At 39.6% G+C, this 22,829-nt stretch overlaps 1 protein-coding gene across 6 annotated transcripts in view; it reads left to right on the plus strand.

Moving 5' to 3' along the window:
• The window catches only part of LOC132139835 (globoside alpha-1,3-N-acetylgalactosaminyltransferase 1-like), a 52,154-nt gene that overhangs the window by 16,294 nt on the left and 13,031 nt on the right, over window positions 1-22,829 (plus strand). For 2 of the 6 annotated variants that reach the window (XM_059548472.1, XM_059548475.1), the window contains exons 1-2: window positions 22,397-22,448; window positions 22,530-22,636. The exons of 2 other annotated variants lie outside the window; for them this stretch is intronic. In XM_059548472.1, coding sequence (XP_059404455.1) covers window positions 22,578-22,636 — 59 coding nt within the window. In that variant the 5' untranslated portion in view covers window positions 22,397-22,448; window positions 22,530-22,577. Of the gene's footprint in view, window positions 1-5,124; window positions 5,236-22,396; window positions 22,449-22,529; window positions 22,637-22,829 lie in introns of those variants that run through there. 2 more of the 6 variants (XM_059548470.1, XM_059548471.1) reach the window with 1 other exon arrangement.

Consider the following 22,829-nt stretch of genomic DNA (forward strand, 5'->3'; position numbering starts at 1 on the left):
CCTGCTCAGAGAGTAGGGAGCAATGAACATTTGAAAAACAGTTCATGCACGGAGTTCATTTCTAACGAGCTGATTATCTAAATCAGGTGTTTTAACAAAGAGAAACGTGCAAAATATGCAGAGCAGTGGGGCGCGAGGACTGGAATTGAGAACCGCTGCTATAAGTGGACGTTTTGCCTCCAGAGGAACGTTGGGTGATGTCAAGTGATTTTGAAACATGACATCTTCAATCTACTCCCCTTCACCTTTACCAGTGAATATGTTCATATTCGTTTTGTTCATATTACATTGAGTTGTATATACACATTATTTGAATTAAATTAATTTGACAGACAGCATTCTGTCAACATCATTGGTCAACATCAGACAGCTAATGTTGACCAAGCTAGCGCCAACAAACGTAACCAGAGCTGCCAACTCTCAAGCATTCACTGTGAGACACACGCAATTGACTCTTTTCACATGCTTTCATGCAACACATCAATTTTCTCACGTACAGAAAAACCACGAAGCAAAGAGGACACGGAGACCAACAGACTAGACAGAGCAGGTTACTTATGATATAAAAAAATGGGTAAGTTATAGCTAGCTAATTATCAAACGCAGCTACGGTTAGCCATCGCTAACATTAGCACGTTTATAGAACAGCCTTCGATACATTTCTATGTTATAACTTCCTGAAAAAAAATACACAAACATATAAAACAAACTTCTAGTGAAATACTAACAGCATCTAACTTACCAATCCAAAAGAAATGTTGCAAGTTCGGTGTCGAACCTCATTTCTTTCAAGTCCATCAGTTGTCACCAGCGATTGAAAGCAGTGCCGATGTTTACTCTGGTTCGGCTCCTTTTCTTATTGGATTTGATTTGTGATTCCGAGCACGGTTGTTTCCCTGTAGCGGGTGGTGGTCTCTTGCCAAGGGCTTAAGTCATCCTTCCGCTCTCTTCCCTGAACTGAAATGAAGTAGTGGGCTGTACTTTCCACACGATTGACATCAGGTTCAAGTACGCCCAGAAGCCGTGCGAGTTATTCGTGTATTGCAGGTTGGATGGTGGTTATGTTGCCCGCATACTGCCTCCCATGGCCGAAACTGGTATTACGACACCTGTCGGGCCGGGGCTAGTAATGCTAATGCTAATTAAGGTTGATATCTCTGCAGCACTATAACTTGACATTTTTTTAATGACATCATCGCCCTTATTTCTTCTCATACTTTTGATGCGTGTAGGTCATTTTTTGTATATTTTTACCTCAATTTTTTCACATGGCACCTTTAAGGGTAGAGATGATTCTGAAAAAGGAAAATACCAGAAGAGGAAAGAGAGACCAGAAGAAAGCAATAAATGTTACAGATGTGCTGGGAAACATTCTGCTAGGGACTGCAGGTTCAAGAATGAGGAGTGTCATGGGTGCAACAAAATCGGACACATTGTAAGAGCCTTTAGAAATAAAAGAGCAGCTGGACAGACACAGTATGTGGAAGCAGAAAGTTGTAATGAAGGAAAAGAGGATGAATCAGAGTTATTTGGTGTGTATACAATATAAACAACCTCAGATGGAAAAAAAGGAATTGTGGTGAATGTTGAATTGGATGGGAAGTGCATGGACATGCAGCTGTGTCGCTGATGTCAGAACTATCATACAAGGAGTTCCTGTCACACTTACCGTTAAGCAAAACTAGCATACAGCTACTTACATATTCAGGTGAGAGAATTCCATTTCTGGGATCTGTAGATGTGCCAGTGCAGTATGAAAAGCAAAATGTGACACTGCCATTGGTCATTGTCAAAGGGGAAAGACCAACTCTGCTGGACCGGAACTGGCTGGAAAAAAATTCAGTTAGATTGGCCAAACATTTTCAGTGTGGAGAAAGCTGAAGGGAAAACTTTGTTGAGATGACACACTGAGGTATTTTCTGACAAACTGAGCACAATTAATGATTTTAAAGCAACTATCCTAGTGCATCCTGAATGCAACACCAATCTTCCAGAAAGCTAGACCTGTTCCTTATGCATTACGAGAGGCAGTGGAAAAGGAACTGGATAGACTGGAAAAAGCAGGCATAGTATCTAAAATTGACTGGGCAGCGCCAATTATAGTTGTGCCTAAAAGTGATAAGTCCATCCGCATCTGTGGTGACTATAAAGTCACCATAAACCAGAATCTGGAGGAGGAAACATATCAGCTACCCAACACTAGGGGCTGATTGACTACAGATTTTTTAAAGTCGACTTTTATGTGATGAAAGTCAAGTCGAAGTCGACTAATAAACAAATAAACAAATAAGTCTGGAGCTGTGAAAAACCCCTTGTGCACAGCTATGGCATATGACACAGTGCTGCCTACATGTCTATTGCTCCTATAACAGCTCATTTTAATCAGTTATTTTGTCTTTGGGTCATTTTTTTTCTAACAGATCTGTGCTCATTTCTCAATCAGAGATTGGGTGTGTGAATTATTTTACATGGCAGCATCTCTCTAGTAGTAGTGATGCTGTGGGATTTAGTTATCAACAAATATATGCTTGAACTTTACAGTTTTAAGCTATTTTTTGAGAAATCACAGAACAGCGTTGACAGTACATCTCCGCACTGAATGATTCTGTGCGTGAATGATCTGCGAGTGACACACAAGCTGCTGTGTGTGCAGCGCATTAGAATAGAACAGTGATTAACTTAACTGTACAATAAACTGTTTAGAATATGCGTTCTCACGTTCAATTTCAAGCATCCAGTTATATAATCACACATGTCTTGTGGACCTTTCAGAGTATACTTTTATTGTCCTTTTAACTGTTTGAATATGGTGCCTTAATGTGGTAGTCCTGCAAAGATTTATTATACTGATGCGCCCTCTATAGGACCAGCGACTAGTCAACATCCAGCTTAAAGTGTCATGGCAGAGCATTGAAGTCGACAAGTCGATTAGTCGGTGCAACCCAACACAGAGGATTTGTTACTTGTCACTGCCAGCTCAAAAGAGGATCATATCTGGAAACTGGATGAAGTGCTTACCAAACTGGAGAGGTATGGCCTCAGAGTAAATTCAAGTGTCAGTTAATGCAAAGCAGTGTTGAGTATTTGGGGCACAGCATTGATAAAGAGGGACTTCATCCTCCTGACGAAAAGGTAGCAGCAATTGTAAATGCCCCAAAACCAAACAAACTGAATTACAGCCTTTTTAGGGCCTCCTAAATTATTATGGTAGTTTCTTGCAAAATCTCTACAGTCGGCTTCAGCCTTTACATAATCTGCTTAAACAGAAGCAACCGTGGAGTTGGAGTGCTGCTTGTGATATGGCTTTTGAGGAGGCGAAACAGCTGTTGCTCAGTAGCACAGTACTGGTGCATTATGATTGCAATCGACCTCTGAAATAAGCGTCCGATGCCTCACCTTATGGGGTGGGCGCAGTGATCTCACACATATTGGACAATGGAGAGGAGCGTCCCATAGCATTTGCATCTCGCTGTGATGGAAACCAAGAAAAAGTATGCTCAAATAGAATGAGAAGCCCTGTCCGTCATATATGGGGTAAGGAAGTTCCATAAATATATTTACGGATGGAAGTTCACACTCATAATTGACCACAAGCATCTGCTTGCGATGCTCAGACCAAAGGCAGCAATACCAACTTTCGCAGCTCTCCGAATGTAGCGATTGGCATTAGTGCTGATTATGGGTGGCATGGTTCAACTTTTTCACGATTCGGTTTGTTTCACGGTTTTACAGTCATGGGTTTCGGTACAGTTCTATATGTGCTATGTTTATGGAAGAATACTTTCTTATACAAAAAAGCAGAATATTCTATCCAACTGAGTGCATTTGAGTTGAGCGCATGAACAATTCTCGCGTCCTCTGGCTCTTAAATGTTTAAATGTAAAAGCTTGAATGAGTTTAGTTAACGTGTGCTGTTCAGGTCTCATCAGTGCGCACCCGCTATCAGCACCCAAATCATTCACTTTGATCAAGAGTGAATCGGTTGTCCAGGGTTTTTATTTTATTTTTTATCGCTATTGTTGTAATGTCTGGGAATCCAGAATGCGCATCCATCAACAGAAACATATTAGTTGAACCCAGTTTGTTTTACATGCTATTTATAGCAAACCATATTACAGACCTTACACCTCATACCGTAATAGGAAAAACACCAGCAGAGCAATTTATAAAATGTCATATCCGAACACGTTTTTCACTGTTGAAGCCTGATCTAGCAAAGTCAGTTCAAGACAGACAGCAGGAACAAAAGAAACAACATGACCGAGGAAGACGAGCCATAATATCCTTTGTGGAGGAAGAACCAGTACGAGTCCGAAATTTCAGAGGAGGGGCAGGAGAAATGGTTGAGTGCAACAGTGATTGAGCGAAAGGATCCTGTAAGTTATGTCGTGCAGGAGGGTCAGAGAAGGTGCACTGTGCATGTGGTCCATATGTTGCCAAGAAATGCTGCAGAAGGTTCTCCCATGCTGGGTGTGTTAGAGATCCCAAATTCAAGTGTCACTGATGATAACAGAGGAACACTGATTTTTTTCTTACCATTGGTGACTGTTCCATGCCAATCATTGAGCCTAAGAGCCCTGAAAACATAGAGAATTTGTCAGCACAAGTTCCAGAGAGTGCAATACCTGCTGTGGAAACTGTTCGCAGATATCCTCAGAGGTTTCGTACTGCTCCAAAAAGGCTGAATTTATAAGTTACAGTATTATAGGTGTTCTTTGCAAATGCTTAAAGTTAAAGAAACAGCTGTTATAATACTTTGTTTTATTATTTTGTAATACCGTCATCTAAATGGTTGAAGCCATTAGGTTTTCCTGTTACACAAAAAAAATAAAAATATGTTTCCAAGCTGTTTATGTTGTAAGGAAGATATTCAAATCTAATGGGCAAGTAGTGTAATAGATGTTTCTGAGTGAGATTTACGTGTGTGGCCTGATTTGAACGTGAGTTCTCAGTAAAACAAGTAAGCTTGCAGAGTATGTGTCTGTCGTTCATCTCTCCAAAACCACCTCCTAGCACAATATATTACAGTTACGCATGTTTACTTAACATTTCTACAATAAATGGGTGTCACCACAGCCACACGCTCCTCCCACTATCTCTTCCTGGGTTTTTTTTCTCTATCAGACATTCAGTTCTCCGAGTGACTAAAGACACAAAACCTAACTCAAAAATGATGCAATACCTTCAAAACGTTAATACCTTTCTTCTTGTGGTGGCTGGAGTGTCACTAACTGGGTATGTATTTACTTATTTGTCATTTGAAGCTGGTTTATTCTTATCTTTAGTGTGTTGTGATCTCAAAGGAATAAGCTACAATGTATCTACAATTAGAAGCAGTGTTTGAAGTAGTGTTTACTAGGTAGTGGGCTGCTACAATAAGTATTTTACAGAGAAACACTAGTTGCTAGTGTTGCCAACGTTCTGGAACAAACATGTTAATGATGTTTAATACGTTGAACGTGTTGAAAAGAAACAGAAGTGAAACTGAAAAAAAATTATGTTGTGGTGCATTTGTATGATTCTGAATTCTCATTTGGCCCGATGTCCCCTTATTTTTCACAAGTGGTTATACGAACACCTAAGAAGTGTGAACATTACAAAAAAATATATTATTTTATATTTAAAAATATATCTTAAAGTTTCACCCCTTCAAACTAATTACTTAAAACTGTATTTGTAAAACAAGGCTATGTATCCATAAGTTGATGAAAAAGATTTCAGCATTATGTAAAACCCTTGTACTACAAGTCCATTATACTTTGGGTTGTAGCAATCTACAGTACTAAATATACCATAGCCAAATTTATAAGCTTTTTAGCAGAAGTAGTTCCATGCCATTACTATGCAGCAATACATTCCCCCTCTGTCTGTCAGAAAGGCTAAATTTATCTTACAAATACTAGTGCAAAAGTCCACAGACAAAGACAGATTTTTCACATTTTCACTCTATTGCATTTGGAACTCACACACTGAGTTAAAAATTAAGAATTATCTCTGCAGCTAACCCACTTATCATTAACAAGCAGGGCACAATGTATGAATAACCAACTAAAGAAAGATTTAATGATATTCACCTATATGTAAATTACATGCTTTTTTTATTATTCTATACACATTTTATGTTTATCAAAAGTGTTACAGGAATTGGTTATTGTGATATGCACAACTCTGCAGTCACTCCCACTCAAATGTTTCATAAGATAAAAAATAAAAAAATTAAATTGAATGCCCCAAGCACTTTGTCTTTTTTATAAAGTGAAAAGTGTAACTGACCCAACTAATCATTGAAAACTAGCTTTAACTTATACCTTTACAATAATTTGACAGTAATAATATTAGAGGCTACCTATAGGTAGAACCAATTCCAGTCTCGCCTACGTGCTTTTGCCATTGACATGGGCTTATCCTGCCACCCATTGAATTCATACTGAATTCATTAAAACTAAACTAAGACATTTATAGGCAGAATGTTAGGGATTAACAGCTGCACCCACCAGTTACATTCTTCTTTTTTTCTCACAATGTAAAAAAGTGGTGACTGAGGTTATCCTGCGTAACATTGAGTAAATGAAGACAATGCAGTATTGTGCCCGTGATTGTGTTGTCAAGAGGGCACACCTGTTCTGATAACTCACAAAACAGGGCGGATTTGAATTTTGTTGACTCAAATGTAGGGTGTGACTGTCAGTTGATTTGATCATTAAATGACAGGTTGCTTTAAATGAAAAACATGATGTCGTTGCAAGGGGAAGATATTGTTGTTGTTTTTTTTTAAAGAATACAGGTCACTAATTTTTGATTACAGTTTTTCTCAGTAGCTAATATACAATTCATGAAACAGTTCACCATTTACTCACAGCTATAAAAACAATCTCACACCAAAATATACACACATCAAACTTCAACATCAAAATCAAATATTTTAGTCGAATATCAATGTCATGACCAAACTTAACACCCTCAGATGGCACACAAAACCTACAAATATACAGACTTCTCTAGAAAACACTAGTGAGAGAACTGTACCTAGGCATATCCTGTATATTTCAGCTCCACCCCAATCAAACACACCTGAACCAGCTAATCAAGGGCTACTTGATAATTACAGACAGGTGTGATGGGACAGGGTTGGAACTGAAGCCTGCAGGATGGCAGCTCTCCAGGAGCAGGGTTGTAGGTCCCTTAGCAGCTTTAATGTAGTTACTGCTGTGGTAACAATTAAGTTACATGTAGCATTAAAATTCTACATGGATCAGATTTAATGTCCAACAACAAATACTTTAGCAGAATGCATATTTTATTCAGAATTATTGCAGAATAATTATTATTATTGTATTGCGTTCCATCTGTTGCGAGCGCTCGTTCACTCTGCATGACTTTCTAACATTTATAGATGAAAATTTTACCCAGAGGTGGGTAGAGTACCCAAAAACTGTACTCAAGTAAAAGTACTTATAGAAATATTTACTCAAGTAAAAGTACTAGTCTGAATAGTTACTTGAGTAAGAGTAAAAAAGTATCGGATAAAAAATATACTCAAGTAGTCAGTTACTAGTTACTTTGGGTCATATATACTGAGCCTATTTTTATTTAGATATATAGATAAAATGTATGTAATGTATGTGTGTGTGTGTGTATAAATATATATATATATCATCAGCCTTTACTCAAGTCTTCAATGTCACATAATCCTTCAGAAATCATTCCAATATGTTGATTTACTATCAATGATGTTCTTTTTATCATAATCCTAACAAAATGTCACAGGTTCCAAAAAAAATATTAAGCAGCAAAACTGATTCCAGCACTGGTAATAAATCAATATATTAGAATTATATTTTGAAGGATCATGACTCTGAAAACTGGAGTAACAGCTGATGAAAATTCGGATTTGCATCACGAAATAAATTATATTTTAAAGTATGTATTATATATGTATAAATAACCTCTGACACAGAGAAGAGAGAAAACTCCTCACATGACCGTTAAGTTACAGAACATCTGTCTGTTTACTTAACAGATATAGGTGTCATGCCATAACATATTTTTAATACGACTGACTTTATATTAAATGTGAATTTAACATTGAAAGTCAATGTGATATAAAAACTGCTACTAATTTTTCATTGTTCATAAAGAGAGCAAATAACATTTACATTATCAAAAATCATTTTCACTGACAGTCTAAAGTTCAATCACTCTTAAAAACTCCCATTAAAATCACTGAAACTGTTAACACTGTGAAATCAATATCTTATTTACAGATTCGTATACACATCTGCACTTTGTTGTTTCTGACGAGAGAATTTGCCAGAAAGAGGTATTCCGTCAGTGAGCGAGTGAAGGAAGCACCGGCATTTCAGCGATGACTCATCGGAACACCTCTGATTGGCCATTGCAATCAACAGAATCGTGTGTGATTCTCAACAGAATCATGTGTGATTGGTTATAATGCGCAGCGCTGTAAAAACGCTTCTCTCTCTGGCTCAGCGCCAGCCAGCGAACACAGATCTGAATTTAGCAGCTGATGATATGACTCACTGAACATTCTCACGCCGGTGTGATTGTATTAATATTAATCGGCTAATTTTGTCTTTTGGAAGCTGCATTCAACTTGGTTCCCTTCCGTTATAAGTCACACGTACAACAAACTAATGTCACAGTGGTATCGTGTACTGTAATCGAATGTAGCCCAAGTTATTACCTGTTGAAAAGTAGACAGCACACGCGGTGTTCATCTAATAAAGATCTTCATCGCTAGCAAACAATAGCCTTTGCAGATTTGCTTTCAATTAGGTGCAGTTCCATAGCCACGGTTTTCAACGCTGCTGATGTTAAACGTTCAGTGCGTGCGGCAGGGAACTGAACAAATCATTCAAACTGATTCATGAACCTATTCACTCGTTTGCCAACTGGTTTGATCAAGCCTTTGAACAGAGTTGACTCAATAGAATGAATCATTCGCGAATGGGCATCGCTCATTGCCCAGAGAAAAGTAGACTGCGCGTTTGGAATAAACTGAAGCATTTATAACATTTATTGCATTAAGATAAAGTAACGAGAGGAGCGTCGCCCACAGAAACGAAGTAAAAGTACAGATTTTTTCCAAAAAATTTACTCAAGTAAGAGTAAAAGTACCCATCTTTAAATATACTCAAAAAAGAATTAGTTACCCAAAAAATTTACTCAAGTAAATGTAACGAAGTAAATGTAACTCATTACTACCCACCTCTGATTATACCTGAGATGTCAGTTGTGGACCGAAGAAAACACAACATCTCAAATGAAAACAACAGCAAAAAAAAAAATCGCTGTTTGCCATGCTGGATCGATTTGATGCATGATCGATCTTAAATTAAAGGCTGCTTTAAGAATAAACGTGCACATCAAATAATCCTGACTCGCTGGACCTGGATCGAATTAGTAAAATTGTGTGAAATGGTCGTTTATGAAACCGCATTAGTCCGTATTGATTTGTTAGTCAGGTTTTAGACTTTAATCCTAGCTTTTCTTAGCGTCTTTTATTTAACAGCACCCACTACAGGTGTTACTTGTTTGATATTTTGAAACACACTCGAGGACTTCCCCTCGGGTGAATGCCCGTTGCCATTTTTGAAGTGGACGAGTTAGGATTGTTGCTGTGGCGGGTTTGCAACAATCTATGATAAAAAATAAAATAAAAATGATACGTGGACCAAGGTGTCTGAGATTGTTCATTTTCCTGGTGAGTTACTAATGTGTGGTAACGATATAAGAATAATAATCTAATGATATAATAATTAGTACAGTAGTCCCAGTTTACTTTTAAACAAATTCCCTTGATTAGCCTGTACTTACATTAAGTAATGTTTATACTGTATTATATTTACTTAAGTATGCAGGACTTTTACTTACATCAGAGTATTTTTACAGTGCTTTATACATTATTAGGTAAAGGATCTTAATACTTTGTAAACAACAACATTTAATGAGGTTAATTTATAACGTTACTCTCATTCTCATAGATCAACAAGCTTGTTTGCTTTGCGGCCACTTTAATACAAGATAAGCATTAGATCTACGTCAGAGCGCTCACGAATCTTTCTGCAGCGTTGTGAGCAGAGCGGCCAGAGCTATTTGTGACCCGTCAAGAGCTTCAAAGTGGCCGGAAGTCATTCATTTTCAATGACTACGTTTACATGCTGTTAAAATTCGGGTTATGGTCGGGTTAAGGTCACTATTCGGGTTTCTGAAACATTCGGGATAACCCGTTTACATGCGTGAGCAGAGAGAGTTACTCCTGTATGCATGGAATGTGTAATCAGTCGCCAATCCCGATGTAAACGGTGACGCACGGTTAGCGTCTGGACGTACGGACAACAAGACGCAATATGCGTCATTTCCGATTCTTCTTCCTGTATCCAAAGACAACAACAACAACAGCAACAGCAGGCGGATAATGAATAGTTTGGGGCAGATAGCGATAGACTTTGTTTGCGCTTTGGCGCTGGTACTGATCCACCAGCAGCACTTGACACTACTGTGCCTCTATACTGCACGCAGGGTTTTTTTATGCGCCGTCTCTACTCAAAAGACCAAGATTCCTTGCGAATAGAACATGCGCAGAACACACATTTTGATGGGGATATGCCGAAACGCGTTTACAAGACCAAATATTCGGGTTAGAAAAGGGGTACCCCAGGTATAATATCCCGGTTTTTAAAAACCGGGATATGAGCATATCCGGGTTTTTGCCGTTGTTTACATGGCCGTGCGTGACCGGGTTATTGCTAATATCCCGGTTTTGAACGGGTTATTGGCTGCATGTAAACATAGTCAATGTGAGCCGGCGTCGAAGAGCGGTGTGGCCCAAGTGGATATAACCATAGACAGTAAAAGAAATATACACAGCGACCCCATTGGATTCAACGGAGACAAGTGAAGTCAATTAGAAGAACGCAATTCCTGGGGGTCGGGTGTACTGCACAGACTCAGGCTGCATCCGAAAACTGAAAAATGCTGCCTTCGGAGGACGCATTCCAAGGTAGGAAGGCATCAAGGCACGTCCGAAATCAAAGTTAGCTGCACTTCCTGTCTCCTGAGATGCCTCCATCTGGCCAATTTTTGAAGGCATATAATGACAGGATCCTTCGCTGCCTTTGATATCCCACAATCCTGTGCATTTCATTCCGTGAGAGTTAAGCCAAAAAATAAAGATGGCGTCTGAAAGTTGCGGTCGGTGGTCAGTTTGTGTGTAAATGTATGTTTCTGATCAACGTTTTTCACTTTTTATGCCATTTCTAGCGAGAAATTAATATTGCAGTAAATAAATATATACATAGTTATCACCAAAGCTCTCTATATTTTGCTGTAGATCATTAAACCATTACGCTGCCTTAGAGGCCTGTCCAAAATCAGTTTCATAACCTGCGACTCTCTTTTGCACAGTAGAGAAATTACCGTATGGACAGGAGGAGAAGCTCGCAGGCAATCTTTTACTGTCTATGAGGCTATCGGGGGGACGTGGAGGCATGAAGTCAAGGGAGATAATTAATCAGAATACTTACCAAAATTTGGTCCTGTTCACGCTCGCCTTCTCTGCAAGATTCTGAAATTTTGTCTGACTTGAGACGGCGCAATGCCACATGACTGTCACTTGTGCCATCAAAGTACCGCGAGAGTGTTTCGAGAGCAGCCTGCTGACTCAGCCGCTGCAGTTTCTCCAGAGCGGCTGCAGGAGCGCTGATGAAGACACAGCTGTTTCACGATTGGTCAGATTCAGCACATGATTCAATTCAATTCAATTCAAGTTTATTTGTATAGCGCTTTTTACAATACAAATCGTTACAAAGCAACTTTACAGAAAATTATGTTTCTACAATATTTAGTAGTAGCTAGTAGTTTGTGCACGTTTGACAGGATTTTTGAAAAATAAAAATAATAATAATAATACAAGACGTAGTCAGCTAGATGATGAACTATCAATATTATTAATTAATAGTAATTATATGATGCAGTCACACATGTAGCAATAATTGTTAGTTCTGTTTGTTGATTCAAGGTTAGGATCATCTGGGGTCCTCTGAGGGTCAGCATCATCTCTTCTCAGGTGTTCTGGATCCAGACTGGAGCTTGTGTAAATCCTAGTTACCATGGGATGTAAATCCCGTGGCAAAACATAGAAACAAAATAGAGACATCATTAGCATAGCTGCTGATCCAACAAAGTAAAATTAGTTTAACCCAAGCTAAAGAATAAAAATGCAGATGCAACTACACTCACAATTTAAGAGATACATTATTCGAATGCTTGGCGAAAGAGATGCGTTTTTAATCTAGATTTAAACAGAAAGAGTGTGTCTGAACCCCGAACATTATCAGGAAGGCTATTCCAGAGTTTGGGAGCCAAATGTGAAAAAGCTCTACCTCCTTTAGTGGACTTTGCTATCCTAGGAACTACCAAAAGTCCAGCGTTTTGTGACCTTAGGGTGCGTGATGGATTGCAGCGTTGTAGAAGGCTAGTTAGGTACACAGGAGCTAAACCATTTAGGGCCTTATAGGTAAGTAATGATAATTTGTAACTGATACGGAACTTAATAGGTAGCCAGTGCAGAGACTGTAAAATTGGGGTAATATGATCATATTTTCTTGACCTGGTAAGGACTCTAGCTGCTGCATTTTGGACTACCTGTAGCTTGTTTATTGACGAAGCAGGACAACCACCTAGAAGTGCATTACAATAGTCCAGTCTAGAGGTCATGAATGCATGAACTAGCTTTTCTGCATCAGAAACAGATAACATGTTTCGTAGCTTGGCAATGTTTTTTAAGATGGAAGAATGCAGTTTTTGTAAAATTGGAAATATGATTTTTAAAAAACAAATTGCTGTCTAATATAACACCCAGATTTCTGACTGTAGAGGAAGTAACAGTACATCCGTCTAGTTGCAGATTGTAATCTACAAGATTCTGTGTGGTGTTTTTTGGTCCAATAATTAATATCTCTGTCTTATCCGAATTTAATTGGAGAAAATTATTTGTCATCCAATCTTTTACATTTTTAACACACTCTGTTAGCTTAGATAATTGGGAAGTTTCATCTGGTCTCGTTGAGATATATAGCTGAGTATCATCAGCATAACAGTGGAAGCTAATTCCGTATTTTCTAATAATATTACCAAGGGGCAACATGTATATTGAAAATAGAAGGGGACCTAGGACGGATCCTTGTGGCACTCCATATTTTACTGATGATAAATGAGATGACACCCCATTTAAGTAAACAAAATGGTAGCGATCGGACAGGTAGGATCTAAACCATCTTAGAGCCTGCCCTTGAATACCTGTATAGTTTTGTAATCGATCTATGAGTATGTCATGATCTATGGTGTCGAACGCAGCACTAAGATCAAGTAAGACTAGAAATGAGATGCAGCCTTGATCTGACGCAAGAAGCAGGTCATTTGTAATTTTAACAAGTGCAGTTTCTGTGCTATGGTGGGGCCTGAAACCTGACTGAAATTCTTCATACAGATAATTTTTATGCAGGAAGGTGCTCAATTGAGCAGACACAACTTTTTAAAAAAATTTTTGACATAAATGGAAGATTTGAAATAGGCCTATAATTTGCCAGTACACTAGGATCTAGTTTTGGTTTCTTAATAAGAGGCTTGATAACCGCCAGCTTGAATGGTTTTGGGACGTGACCTAAAGATAACGACGAGTTAATGAAATTGAGAAGCGGTTCTTCGGCTACAGGTAACAGCTCTTTTAGTAATTTAGTGGGTACAGGATCTAAAAAACATGTTGTTGGTTTAGATACAGTGATAAGTTTATTTAGCTCTTCCTGTCCTATATTTGTAAAGCACTGCAGTTTATCTTTGGGTGCGATGGATGAAACTGAAGTGTTAGATGCTGTAGAATCTACATTCGCTATTGTATTTCTAATGTTATCTATTTTATCAGTGAAGAAATTCATAAAATCATTACTATTTAACGTTGGTGGAATATTTGAATCAGGTGGCGTCTGGTAATTTGTTAATTTAGCCACTGTGCTAAATAAAAACCTTGGATTGTTTTGGTTATTTTCAATGAGTTTGTGGATATGCTCTGCCCTAGCAGTTTTTAGAGCCTGTCTATAGCTGGACATACTGTTTTTCCATGCAATTTAAAAAACTTCCAAGTTAGTTTTTCTCCATTTGCGTTCAAGACTACGAGTTACTTTCTTGAGAGAGTGAGTATTACTGTTATACCATGGCACAGTACGTTTTTCTCTAACCTTTTTCAATTTGATGGGGGCAACAGCTTAGAAATAGTGCCCATGTTGTCAGTAATTTCGTCTAATTCATGTGTATTTTTGGGTACAAATAGCAGTTGAGATAGATCAGGCAGGTTATTTGCGAATCTGTCTTTGGTGGCTGGAACAATAGTTCTGCCCAGACGGTAACGCTGAGACATATAGTTAATATCAGTTATACGCAGCATGCACGATACAAGGAAATGGTCTGTAATATCATCACTTTGGGGTACAATATCTATAGCAGTAAGATCGATTCCATGCGATATAATTAGATCTAGTGTATGATTAAAACGATGAGTGGGCCCGGTGACATTTTGCTTGACTCCAAAGGAGTTTATTAGGTCAGTAAACGCAAGTCCTAATGTATCATTTGCATTATCAACGTGAATATTAAAATCTCCCATGATTAGCGCCTTATCAACTGTAACTAGAAGGTCTGAGAGGAAATCTGCAAATTCTTTTAGGAATTCTGTATACGGCCCTGGTGGTCTATACACAGTAGCCAGAGCAAGAGATACATTAGACTTCTTTTGCATGTCTGACAGTGTAACATTTAACAGAAGTATTTCAAAAGAGTTAAACCTGTATCCTGTTTTCTGGGTAACATTGAGAATATCACTATATATTGTTGCAACACCTCCGCCACGACCAGCCTGACAGGGCTCATGCTTATAACAGTAGTTTGGTGGAGTAGACTCATTTAGACCAAAATAATCATTTGGTTTTAGCCAGGTTTCAGTCAAGCAGAGTACATTTTCTATTTTCTGTGATCATTGCATTTACAATAACTGCTTTGGGTGTGAGTGATCTAATATTTATGAGCCCAAACTTTAAAAATTGTTTTTGTTCATTTACTTTACATTTTTCTGGTTTAATTACGATAAGAATTTTTCTAGATCCTACATTATATTTTGACCTCACTATTCGGGGAACAGACACAGTCTTAATAGTTTTTACAGCGCAAGTACTTTTATCATTTAAGCGGGTGGAACAAAACTCATCATAATAGTTATTAGAGAATTGTCTTACTAGTCACATGGAGCGAAGTGTCCTGGAGATGTTGTCAGAGAGCAGCTCCGCTCCTACTCTGCTGGGGTGTAATCCATCAGCGCGAAACAGCCTAGGACGCTCCCAGAAAAGACCGCTCTGGAGCTCTCGTCGGCCTTCAGGATCGCGGGTATCTGCGCAGAAAAATCGAGAACACGAGCACCAGGCAAACAATGAGTGTGCACTTTACCTTCGGCTAACGTAGCACTTACGTGTCGGACGATGGAGTCTACGATGATCACAGCGTCGCGTCCTGTCTCGCGGAGGGGAGCGAAGCGGTTCCGGATGGAGATGTCGAAGGCAGGAGGGGGAGAAGCCGTCGCCCGGGACCCAGCTCGCGTCCTCCGCTGTGGATGCACCCAGGGTCCGTGGTGTCCCGGTGTCGCAGTGAAGGACATCTGGGAAGATCGCGTCCTGGGTGCACCGGGCCTGTGCAGAGAAACACACGGAGTAGACGTGGTGGGACTGTTAGCAGATCGCTGTATACTTACCCCGGACTTGTGAGCGTCAGCCCGGGATGATTCCAGCGTGGCTCTCCACTCTCTCAGCTGGGCCTGCCTCACCTCCAGGTCGCGAATCTGCTTTTCCACGGCCTCGAGCTCGAGCTGCACAGAGTGGAGACATTCATCCGCCATTAAAGCAAGTAACAGTGAGTACAGCAGTGGTAATGTGTGTGAATAGAGTATTAGCAATGTAAGCGCAGTTAGCTGCAACCACGCCGCTGATGCTAACGGGCTAAAAGCTAATAGCGGACCCGGGAGATCAAAATAAAACTAGTGATAGCGAGGCGCTCTGATTGTTTTTGTTGTAGAATACAATAGAGGATATATTCACACGTTATATAAACGGAGACGATGATGTATAAAATTGATTTTTGAGTTAAAAATAGTCAATGAAAAGAATATAGTGACGGAGCTCAAACGCAGTACAGCCGCCAACAACCAAGCACCAATCAATGCACATGACAATGATCACGTGTGTTTCGGGTCAGACGCATAGACAGTAAAAGAAATGGACACAGCGACCCCATTGGATTCAACGTAGAAAAGTGAAGTCAATTAGAAGCACGCACTTCCTGGGTGTCAGGCATACTGCGCAGACTGAAACTCAGCTTGATGACGTAGATGTCATGTGAGCAACCTGTAAGTCTTCTAATCGCTGTGCCAAGAGAAATCTGAATCACCCACCGAATCTTCCAGAGAAGGCGAGCGTGAACAGCAGTAAATTTTGGTAAGTATTCTGATTAATTATCTCCCTTGAACTTTATGCCTCCACGTCCCCCCGATTGCCTCATAGACAGTAAAAGATTGTCTGCGAGCTTCTCCTCCTGTCCATAGGGTAATTTCTCTACTGTGCGACAGAGAGTCGCTGGTCATGATGCAATCGTTAGCCTATTTTTTACAAAAACTGCTTCTACGGAACCATAACGTAAGATACAAGCAGGGCCGGCTCTAGCCCTTTGGTTGCCCTAGTCTCAGTGGTCTGTGTTTCACTGTGACCTGGAATGCTAGATGTGGCCCCTTCACCTGCAACAGCCAAATAAGTGTTGAATTAAATTGTAACCATGTAGGTTATCAGTGAAGTGACGTTTGCTAGTAATACGTACAGTGCTTAATTTCTAAATTGCGAGGTACCAGAACAAAGCAGGGCAACGGATCCGGAACGCGATTACAGAAGGGAGAGAGGTAACGGAGCACTCGCGCAATCACATTGGTGGACCAGTTTAAGTGATTAAGAGCGTGCAGATGCTTTTATAGGGTCTGTAAGGTCATGAATAACATGGAAATGCCATGCGATTTTAAAACCACAATTTCCAGGCTTAAAAACTTTTCTGAGGGGGACTATGGGTTGCATGGTTTTAATAAATCTCGCAGCTTTCAAGTTTAGAATGAGGGAAATTCCTGCATTTATTCAACATAGCTTGTAGGTTCGAATAATAAAATAAATCCACACAAAGTCTAAGATTAAATCAGTCATTTGAATCCATGAACTCTCTCAGAGCGCGCTTCTCATGAGCGCATCAGTGACCTGCACGCTGCGATACTCACTCACATTTCAGGACAGCTGACAGAACTGTCACTTGACTAATCGGGTCATTGTTGCATTGTCACAAAATTGTAAAATAATTTGCACACCTTTTTAAGAATTTTCCATTTGGTACTCACACGCTCCAAAGGCTGTATTATGTGCCCTCACAGTCACATTTAGACTTAAGAAGGTCTTTGGCCGGCGAATGAGGAGATCTGTGTTTTGTCCGCATCTGAGGAAAGTGCAGTGCATTATATGCCATTATTACCTTTTACAGGTTTGGATATAACGTTTATTTTTTAATGTTTTTTTATGTTTTTTTTTTTTTTTGCACTGTTTAATACACTTGGCCAAAATCTCATGATATAAACGATTAAGCACTTATGCACAGGATATTTTCAACGTACAAAAGAATATTGGCTAGATGGCAAAAAAAACTACTTCTCCAGTCTTCAAACACACAAAACAATAGCCTTTACAGACATAGTGTTTGAATAAAGAAATGCTGTACTATTCAAAGTTATTTGTTTACCCTTGCTTTGCAAATAAGCGGAGATCTGTCTCCTCCAGGCTGTGCATGCGCATCAATCTGAGTGGAGGCGCGTGAAGTGACGAGGTTTCACGAGAGCTTGAGGATCCAGTGGAATTACGAAGTTTTACAAGCTCCTTTAAAAACTTATCATTAGTTAAATATTTCTAAAACCATGTGATTTTAAATAATAATAAAGAATTATAATAGAGATATGAATTTTGGATAGTTTTTCACGGCACATATCAGGCTATTCTCTGTCTGCCATACTGAAACGCCGCCCCTGGAGGAGGGGGAACCGCCAAAATGAGGTGCCGGATCCGGCTTGTTCCGGCACAAATTAAGCACTGGGTTTATTAGACCGCTTCATTTTCTTCAACAACTGTGCACTTGCCTAATGTAACGTTACATAACGTAACGTAATGTAACGGCGACCCTAGAGGGCGCCCCCAACATATTTGTCGCCCTAGGCAACCGCCTAGTTCGCTAATCGCCGGCCCTGTTTACAAGGTAATGCAGCCTTTTATATATTTTCGTGTTTCATTAGAAATAATTAATGGACAAATGGAGTCTTTAAACGCCTCGGATGTAAAGTTATTCACTGTCAAAGTGACGCCAAAATGAAATGGAGAATACATACAGTCGGCATCTAGTCATAGCTGGGGGCGTGGTGAGGGCGGAGTCGGCGTGGGGGAAAACACTGCGAACATTGTGTGTATTTGAATGACAAAAATGCACATATTGAGCACTCATTCCCAGAGACACGTAGAACAATTGTAGTCTCTTTTAACTTTAATATTCATATACATTAGTCCATATCGATATTTGATTCATTTTACAGCCCTAATGTAGATGTATTCATTCAAAAATAGCCTAATTCCGTGACGTTCTGCTTTATACAGCAAGTTCTATTTTGGACTAGATTCCGCGATTCAATTGTTTCGCAAACACAGACGGGGTGAATTTATGAATGAAAGTGTAAAAGTTCTGACACAAAACTAAGTTGTTACGTGTCCACACGCTTTAAGTGGGTTTATGTTCGACACTAGGCTAACGTTACATAGTTTTGCTTCAGGTAGAATGATAAGGCTAATTATATATGCATGCCACTTTCTGAAACAACCTTACACAGTTTTGATAACGTTAATAATGAACACGATGTTAATATAGCCTGCCTGTGATGAAATGCCGACTGCACACATACACATGCTTAGTCTTGGGATTCCACAACTTCCCTTGATCATCCTTACAACTTATTGCTTGTAGCTTAGTTGTCATCCTTTCCGGCTCTGTATGTTTATTAGGAAGGATGTAGAACTTCAATTCATAATTTGTTAGTTTATTGGAGGTACAGAAAACGACACAGCAACTCTTCGGCAAGATTGTCCCGTGTATTTCAATTGGCGCCAAGGCAATATTTTCCCCCACGGGCTAAATTCACATCACGTGACGGTGCGTTCCCGGGGGCGTTCCCAGACCAACCGTCTGTAGGTGGGGGTCCGCTAGCCAATGGCGGCGCCCAGGGGTGCTTCAAAAAAATATGAAACCCTGCCCCCATGTTTAGACGAACCTTTTCAGTTCCGATAATGGCAACAAATCTGAGTTTTTAGAATGGTAAAAGATTTTAAATGTAGTCGCACTGTTGTATTGAGTCCCGTTTATCATACAACACTGATAAAATCATATATGCCCCACTGTATTAGTATTTAAATAGTATATGTTTATGTTGAACTTTATTCTTGAAAATATGGCGCTGCTTATATCGAAAAAATAAGCAGTATGTAAAAACAGTTTCTGTTGCTAATGAAAACGTTTCTAAAACGTCTGTGTATTTTACAAATATTGTATTTAATTCACTTAATCTGTGATAAAGTATGCAATCGCCACGTGAGTGTCACTAACGGGAGTTGAAGATGTCTGGCTTGACCGAGCGCCAACCTCCCGCTCTCTCTCGTGAGGCCAATAAGGAAGTGACTAAAACTGCAATTCATCGACTGGCCGCTTGAGGCTGGCTGCAAAAGGGAGTCAGTTCCATAGACTCCCCATGTTAAAATGCCCAACTTTACAGCAGGAAAAAACATGTTTACAGCCTGGTTCAAAAAATGATTTTGGTCTAAATAGCTAATTTTGCCCTTCATGACAACTGTGACGGGGGTGAATTTTTTTATAACTCATCCGTTTAAATTATATTAAGACTTAAAGTTCTGCATAATTAAGGGCGTGGCCACTTGAGTGACAAGTGGATTGCCGCTGCTGACCATAGCTAGGTGGGTGTGGCTTCAGCAACTAGCTCCCGCCTTTTTGCCCATTTTTGATTGTCCGGCAGAGTCGCGCGGTGACGCGCTGCCAAGATGGCGACGGCCCGCTCTACACACTTTAGGCTTCAAGAACACACTTCAGGAGACTACGGGTGACGTCACGGACACTATGTCCATGTTTTTATACACACTGAGTCCCAATTCGCATAATATCCATCCTAAATAGTATGCGAAACTAGAATTAGTACGTCCCAAATCGTAGTATGTTGAAAAGAGTATTCCAAAGATACCCGGATGGTCTACTATTTCCGGTTAGAATTCGAAGTGCAGATCAATGCATGATCAATGCACACTCTAATGCCGCATTCCAGGCAACCCGTAACCCGTGTTTTTCCAACCTTCTACCCGTGAAAGTGCACTGGAACAGCAGTCAAACCCGTGACTTCCCACCCGTGAACTCTTACTAGATAGATGTACTCCGAGTTACGAACTCTGACGTCACATAGCCTGCGAAACAAAAATGGCAGCCTCTACGGATAATATTGCCTATGGATGCAGTGTTTACGCAAGTGGTGCACGTTGAAAAAACGATTTTAGGACAATATAACATTGCAATAAAATTAATAATCTAGCTACAATTGCTTGCGCTCAGGAAGTTTGGCGTGACTTGCCTGGAACGCTATAAAGTCGTGAGTCGTGGTTTGAAATCGTGACTTACGGGCTCAAAAACCTGCCTGGAACGCAGCATAAGTGCTAATATTGCCCACAACCCATTGCGTGCGGGAGGTTCTACGACGACGACGCCCTGCTTCTTCACTCCTCAACTTGGTAGAAGAACACATTGTAAAATGTATTGTGAAAAAAAACGATGAGAAAAAAAGATGGGAATAGTAAATAAAATTTTATTGGACATACAAGAATGAATGAAACGTTAACAGTTGTGGTGTGCGTAACTAGGCAACCACGTTGTCGGTCACGTTGCATGACGTCATCGAAGTATGTCCCAGAACGTGCATACTCTTTTGCTACACACTCAAAAGTATGTACTTTTTCCTCACAAAAAAAAGTACATACTTTTAGGTCGTAGTATAAGTAGGCGAATTGGGACTCAGTCACAGTCTATGGGCTTGACATGTCTGTCTTCAACTCCGCCCCCGATCTGCATGTAGCCCTGCTTCATGTCGAACGCACCCAATGTCAAGCCCTGGCAATGACGCAGAAATAAGGTAATGACGTATGACGCACGGAACAAGCGGCTCTTCCTTTTGAATAAAGTGTTGTATAAATGCGTGTCCTGTCCTGTTTTTATACAGTCTATGGTCCTGTCATTATAAAACTCTCCTTTCACTCGGCAACTGTGAAGTGAGCAGGACAACCTTGTTTTGGAGACTCATCCACAGGCAACCCGTTTTTTTTTTGCGTGGTAAATATGAGTAGCACAGCACAGCGGTTTATATGTATATTTATCTATAAACGGGTAAATATTAAAACAAAGAAAGAAAGAAACCGTGTAGGAGAGTGGTTATTATGTCCAAACAATGAGAAACTCTATATTATCTACGTCACTTTCACTTTCGCTATTTGAGCAGTGTGCACCTGTCAAAAAATATATTCCGATTTGTAGCCAGTGACATATAAACCCGCACATCAACCCGATCACTTTATTCAGCGTTCATGTAAACACTACAATCAGATTCATCAATCGTAATGAATTCAGTCCGATTGAACCAAAAAGTGTGCATGTAAACTACTATGGCAAGCCGTTCACTGCAGATCGCGTTTAATTTACCCTCACCTCAAACAACTCAGTGATTTATTATTATTATTATTTTAATATTTAAAGCTGCACAATCATACACATATAGGCCTACTTATAAAATGCTGCATTAAACAAATTTTTAAATGTAAAAGTCAACTAACTCCATAGCTGATTCGAGGATGTTCAGGACGGTTCCACCAGGAGTGGACATTTGGAACAACAAAATTAGTGACGTACATCCGAGTCAACGAGACGGTAGAAAGTTAGCAAGGAAATGGCATAAATGTCTGAAGTGGAGCACGCTTATCCTTTTATTTTTCCTTATTTCCTTAAAATGTCTCTCTCTGATCTGATTAACATCTCTGATGTTGCTATTTGCACACATATTCAAACACATTGGGATAAAGTTTCTAAAAGCAAATGACGGGTGTGGCACGAGTGTTCTATGACCTGGATGCTATCCAGCGCCTCAGAGGACAGAAGTTTTACCTACACCGGAACACTTCTCGCGTAAACAGGCAATGTTAAGTTCAACATGTCTTTTATAAAGAACTCTATATTAGAACCATTCATTAAACCGTGCCAAAGTTCACACAGATTAAGCTAGTTTAGTACCGTCATCTCTCTTTCGGTCTTTTTCTGTTTGAAGTAAACAAGGACAAACATAGCCTACAGGAATAATGAAGTTTCAAAATATTAACACTTTTCTTCTTGTGTTGGCTGGCATCTCAGTAACTGGGTACGTATTTACTTAGTTTACGTTATCTTTGTTTGGATCTTGAATTATACAGAACGATTTAGTTGATTATTAATAAGAAACTTTGAATTGAGCGCTATTTTTTCTATCGTTATGTGTATCACTCAGTACTAAAATATTAGGCTATATATATATATATATATATATGAAATCATGAAATGGTCTACTCTAAACG

The sequence above is a fragment of the Carassius carassius genome, chromosome 4 (genome assembly GCF_963082965.1).
Source record: "Carassius carassius chromosome 4, fCarCar2.1, whole genome shotgun sequence".
Lineage (NCBI taxonomy): Eukaryota > Metazoa > Chordata > Actinopteri > Cypriniformes > Cyprinidae > Carassius > Carassius carassius.